Source organism: Scyliorhinus canicula, chromosome 3 (assembly GCF_902713615.1).
Source record: "Scyliorhinus canicula chromosome 3, sScyCan1.1, whole genome shotgun sequence".
In the NCBI taxonomy this organism is placed as follows: domain Eukaryota; kingdom Metazoa; phylum Chordata; class Chondrichthyes; order Carcharhiniformes; family Scyliorhinidae; genus Scyliorhinus; species Scyliorhinus canicula.
In genome coordinates, this window is record NC_052148.1 from 204,386,168 (window position 1) to 204,392,167 (window position 6,000).

The 6,000-nt window shown below is 51.6% G+C and overlaps 2 protein-coding genes across 2 annotated transcripts in view; one reads left to right on the forward strand and one right to left on the reverse strand.

Moving 5' to 3' along the window:
* Positions 1-1,802, reverse strand: part of plrg1 (pleiotropic regulator 1) — a 74,787-nt gene extending 72,985 nt beyond the window's left edge. Inside the window, exon 1 of the mRNA XM_038792035.1 lies at positions 1,493-1,802. Coding sequence (XP_038647963.1) covers positions 1,493-1,558 — 66 coding nt within the window. The 5' untranslated portion in view covers positions 1,559-1,802. The remainder of the gene's footprint in view (positions 1-1,492) is intronic.
* A 242-nt stretch (positions 1,803-2,044) lies between these two features.
* Positions 2,045-5,330, forward strand: LOC119963236. The gene is made up of 2 exons (XM_038792037.1): positions 2,045-2,473; positions 2,576-5,330. Exons 1-2 carry the CDS (start codon positions 2,102-2,104, stop codon positions 3,821-3,823), a joined length of 1,620 nt encoding a protein of 539 aa, XP_038647965.1. The 5' UTR covers positions 2,045-2,101; the 3' UTR covers positions 3,824-5,330.
* Positions 5,331-6,000: the final 670 nt, after the last annotated feature.

The following is a 6,000-nucleotide window of genomic DNA, read 5'->3' on the forward strand; positions in this document are numbered from 1 at the left end:
GTCCACGTGGCGCACCCCGGCAGGCGCCAGGACACAGTCTCCCTCCGGGACCTGGTACCAGCTGGATCCCCACTCACGGCCCACCACCCGACACCCCCCCTCCGATTGCCCCGGCGCTACTCACCCTCCCCCCAGCGCACCTTACCACAGCCCCCACCCAAGGACAATCCGTCCTCCCACTGGTTCCACTCAGGGGTGATGAAGACGAGGACAACACGCTCCCGGAGTCCAAGGTGACCAAGTCAGTGCCCGCAACACCACCGGGACCCAGGTGATCACAGCGGAGGATCAAGGCACCCGACTGAACCTGTAGATTTTGCCTGAACTTGTAAATTTTGCCTTTACTGTAAATTTTTCCCACCACCCCCACTGGACTCTTTTTTTAACAGGTGGTGAATGTGGTAGTCACCACTGATTGTCTAGTAAATGTAGTAACTGTATAGTAGAGATAGTACGGTAAGGCTCCTGTACTAGAGGTACAGGGGTAAATCCCTGCCTGCTGGCTCCGCCCAGTAAGCGGTGTATAAATGTGTGTGCTCACCGGAGCTGCTCCCATTCTGGAAGCAGCTGCAGGGGGCCACACATCTCAGCTCAATAAAGCCTCGATTATTCTCTACTCTCGTCTTTGTACTAATTGATAGTGCATCAATAGGGAAGGAAGGAGAGGCTGCAGAATGTAATGTTACAGTCATAGCTAGGGTGTAGAGAAAAGATCAACTTAATATGAGGTGGGTCCATTGAAAAGTCTACCCGGCAGCCGGGAAGAAGTTGTTCTTGAGTCGGATGGTTTGTGACCTCAAACGTCAGAATCTTTTTCCTGACGGAAGAAGGTGGAAGAGAGTATGTCCGGGGAGCCCAATCATTGGGGCAACGCATTGGGGGCTTACTTTGTTGTCCCATGCTGACCTCTGCTTCTGCGACTGCCCGCCTTCCCACCCCGCTGACCAGCGACAGCGAGGGCCTGAGCTCCGGCAGGCCCCTTCCAGCCTTCCCCTCCTTCTGCCGGCTGTGGCAGCACAAGAGGTCCACAGCTAATGTCCTGTGTGTACCCAGCCACGGCGGGCAGTTTGGACAGTGTTGACATGTGGTGCAGGGTGGGGTGCGCACGGTTTGCTGCCAGGTGGGGCTCGGGAGGGTGGAGCGAGGGCTGTGCCAGGGGCACGGAGCTGGTGACTCACCCTGGCTGGCCTGGGGATTTGCCCATCCTCACCCAGCACTGCCTACTTGTCTGCCTGGTGGGGTCTGCAAACAGGGGTGGGGGGGGGGGGGGGGGGAGTGTGTCGGTGCTGAGTGTGGGGTGGGGTGTGTGGGACAAGGGTGGTGCCAGAACTAGTTATTTATCTGGGCTGCTCTGAGGAGGTCATGCAGCTTATAATGGCACTGCTCTCCAGTCTTCCCAGTGGGGCCCACTACCTCTGCCACGTCCGCCCAGACCTGGTTGATTTTGGTGGGTGGCAGCCTCCTTCCCACCCTGGGGTACTGGGTGTCTCACCTCTCCTCCATGGCATCCAGCAATAGCTCGAGCTCTGTGTCCGTGGACCTCGGGCCCTCTATCCATGGGCCAACATCTTGGCAGCAATGACAGTGTGTGGGGAGCAGAGCGATTATATGCAGCAGCAGCTTGCCAGGCTCTGGAATGCAGTTCCCGACTCCAGTGAGTCACACAGCAGTGTGCATTGGAATTGCACTAGTACCACGTGGTGTGAGTGCTGCCACATTAGCATGTCCTGAGTGACTCCGGCAGTCACGCCCCCTTCAGGACCGTGGAACACCTCCCATTCAGTCCTGGTGTCTACACTCAGCCTCTCAAACAGAGAACTCTGCCCCTTGTTCTTTGCTTCCTGACTTGATTCTCTAAATTGGGGAATTGTGGGTCCCTGTGACATCACACTGTCGGGTATGATGCTATTGTGACAGAGTTCCGTGTTGTCACGGTACCCACCATGTTTGTTTACGTTATCCCGCATCACCCGTTTCCATAGTTACCCAGTTTAACCCGCTGTTGACAGAATGTTTATCATTGATTTGGTGTTCTACCTGCCAACTGCTCAGACGGAAAACGATTGCGAAGAGTGAACTTTATATCCAGGCACTCTGAACAATGATCGTGACCACATGGATTTTATATTGTTGGGCAAATGGAAAAATACATGGACCAGTTTGTTCCGTTTCGATTGGAAAGACTGATGAAGTGAAAACTGTCAGGATTGAAGAACTTATCCCCGATGGAGATCAGGCACAATGTGTCAATGGTCAAAATACCTCAGTTGCCGTTGTGTCTGTTCAGGAGACCGAAGTTGGAACCAAACAGTCAGACTCTGAGGATGAAGAGGAGCTGAACCTCCAGGCTCTCGTGTCAGAGAACAAAGGTCAGCTGCTGTGGAGGAGGGCGATCCTGGTCACCAGCGTACAGAATGACCAGCAGGATCTGGGAGTTTCCCTGGAGATCAGTGAAGGTGTGAAAGACTGTCAGATGATTGACTGGACAAGCAGCTCACCTGAACCAATGATTGAATCACTTACTCCAGCGATTCGCCTTGATGACATTGATTGCCAAATTGTGAGTGACTGTCAGATGATTGAGTGGACAAGCAGCTCACCTGAACCAATGATTGAATCACTTACTCCAGCGATTCGCCTTGATGACATTGATTGCCAAATTGTGAGTGACTGTCAGATGATTGAGTGGACAAGCAGCTCACCTGAACCAATGATTGAATCACTTACTCCAGCTGTTCACCTTGATGATATTGATTGCCAAATTGAACAGGAAAATAGCGTCAATGGCAATAGTGATGCAGAAGACAGATCTGCCGGTGAGGTCTCCTCTGTTGCCATCGATGATTATCCAGAGGACCAAGCCTCACTACTCAGCAACACTGAGGCAGCCACTGTGGACAATACCCCAGCTGGAGCATTTACAAATTTCCCAGATGATGATGAAATGGACAGCAGCGATCTAGAATCCTCGTCGGACACTTGGAGCTTTAAGTCCACCGGATTTTTATTTGTGCGATTCCCCAGCAGCAGTGAGAATGACTCACTGCTGAGCAACACCGAGAGAGCCATAACGGACAATACCACAGCTACGGGAATGGACGTCAACATCGACCTGGAATCCCCGTTGGACTCAGACACCTGCAATTCTACCGGACAGTTACACAGGCAGTTCCCAAGCAACACCGAGAGAGCCATAACGGACAATACCACAGCTACGGGAATGGATGACAACATCAACCTGGAATCCCCGTTGGACTCAGACACCTGCAATTCTACCGGACAGTTACACAGGCAGTTGCTGAGCAACACCGAGAGAGCAATAATGGACAATACCACAGCTACGGGAATGGATGACAACATTGACCTGGAATTGCCGTTGGACTCAGAGACCTGCAATTCCACTGGACATTTACACAGGCAGTTGCTGAGCAACACTGAGGGAGCCATAATGGACAATACCACAGCTGGAGCATGTGCAAATGTTCCAGATGATGAAGAAATGGAAAGCATCGACATAGAATCTTCATCGGACTCCGGGAGCTTTAATTCAATCAGAGTTTCCTGTTTGCCATACCTGACCATGGGTGATACTGAGTACAAGCCAGATCTCTCAGCTAAAAAAACATCTCTGAAACATTCTGTTGAGAAAGTGCAATCGTGGCTGGCTGATAAATCAGTTCAAGTGAAGAAGGGACTGGAAAAAAGTCGAGTCGCTTCAGACACGAGGAACATCGTTGAACGCTCGGCAGTGCGCATAAGAAGCTGGAAAGCAGAAGTTGAAGAGAAGATCCGCAGGCGGCTGGGTAGAGGACCATCGAATTAAATTCATCAGAGGCTCAGACTGGAACGGGGAAAAGCCAAACAGGGAAGTTATCGTGAATTTATCTCTCTTCTTATAAAGTACTTGTATAACTATTGTAATTTTTTTATTTTATTTGCGGAATGTTGCCTGAGTATGGAATCTTGGCAAGTTTGGTGGGGTTTTTCCCGTTGGCCTTTTGTCTGAGACCCAGATTGGTATTCACCCACTTTTAATCATTTTGTTTTGGCCTTAGCGAGTTTCTCCCTGGAGTGCGGCATCAAGATGGTGTGTGCGACGAGTGAAGTGTGTATGTGCAGCTGCAACTTGTCAGCCTCCTAAGTGTCAATTGTGAATCCGGCGAGTCCAGCACCGTTTCTCATTAGAATCGATTGTGCACCATGTCGCGACGGTGCCGGCCCCTTAACAGTAGTGGAATCTGTCCAGGTGTCTTCTCCTGCAGGGGGCAGCAGGGGGGAGGGGCGAGCACAAAAAACGGTGTTGAGCTCCCAGGATGATCAGAGAACTGAAGTGCAAGATAAAGCAGAAATAGGGTGACTAACGTCAGCTAAATAATCAGGTGAGAAACAAGCTGAATGAAGAAAATTCAGAGAGGAATTGATAACAGATATAAGAAGGGTAAAGCGAAACTATGAGAAGAAGCTGGCAGCTAAATTCCCATGGAATCCAAAGACCGTCTATGGGATGTGAATAAGAAGAGGTAGAGTGGAGCTGATTTGTATCAATTAGGGGATTAATGCACGAGAAGGTACATGGCTGAGATACTAAATGGGTGCTTTGCATCGGTCTTGAGCAAGGAAGAAGATGCTGTTGAAGCCATCGTGGAAGAGGAGGCTCTCAAGACAGTAGATGAGCTTAAAATTGTTGGAGGAGATATTTGACAGACTGGTTGCACACAAGTTGACAAATTATCAGGATGCATGAGCTATGATTTTCCAAAGTTCCTTGGATTTGGGAACCGTCCTATCAGATTGGAAGTTTGCAAATGGTAGACTGTTATTCAGGATGAGTAAACAGTGCTCGAGGAGGCCAGGCAGCCTAACATCATACAGACATATGGACACATGAATTAGGAGCAGCAGGAGGCCATTCAGCCCCTCCAGTTCGCTCCATCAGTCAATAAGATGATGGCTGATCGGATTGGAACCATTTTCTGGAGGACAAAAGCTCACTTTGTTCATGTTTTTAGTTTTCAAATATCTGTGGAAGATGATGCTGAAGGTTTTTACATTTCTGGCTAACTTTCTCTTTTCTTCTAATCTTTTCCTCATTTTCACCCTTGTAGGGCATGATCTAATGGAGTTTGTTCTAAATGTGGGAGTGAGCGGGAATTGGCGGGTGTTTCATGACGGACGATCCAGTGGGATCCTCAATGGTATCTAACATTAATTAGGCCAATTAATGATGCCCCACGGGCTTCACAGGGCAACTGGCTGTCTGCCACCTGATTCACCAGAAAGATTGGCACCCAGTGCCGCAAGATGCCCAATAAACTCCATTGTATAGTCGGGTGGGGCTATACCTCTCTCGAACGGCGGCTGCCCACTGGCCCGTAACTATGTACAGAGTCAGGAATTGTGTTATCAACATGGCCCACTGGCCCGTAACTATTTACAGAGACAGAAAAAAAATCCATTAAGAGTTCACATCGACTCGATCAGATGATCGGGGGCCTTGGACGTCCTCTGCGACCGACGGAGCTTCGGCGGAGATGTTGATGGAGATGCGGGCGTCCATGACTCCGGGAGCGATGATCCGGTCCTTGTGGAGTTTTCAACACCCCTAGACGACGCTGGTAAGGGCCGGGCCGGGTTGCAGGGGGGGGCGTCTAGTCCTCTGGGCAGCGCAGGTGAGGAGGTTGGCGGGCCAGGGGGGGGGGGGGGGGGGGGGGGGGAAGCGCCTGCAGGGTGCAGTTGCGGTTGGGGGGATCCCGCCATAGCCTGTGGGGGGGGGGGGGGGGGGTGGGACTGGTGACGAGGGGGTGGCGGGGATCCGGCGAGCGCCAGGTCCAGTAGAGAGACCGTGTCTTGTCGGCCGTCGGGGTACTCCACATACGCATATTGCGGGTTAGCGTGGAGCAGCTGGACCCTCTCGACCAACGGGTCCGACTTGTGCGCCCGCACGTGTTTCCGGAGCAGGATGGGGCCGGGGGCAGCCAGCCAGGTCGGGAGCGGGGTCCC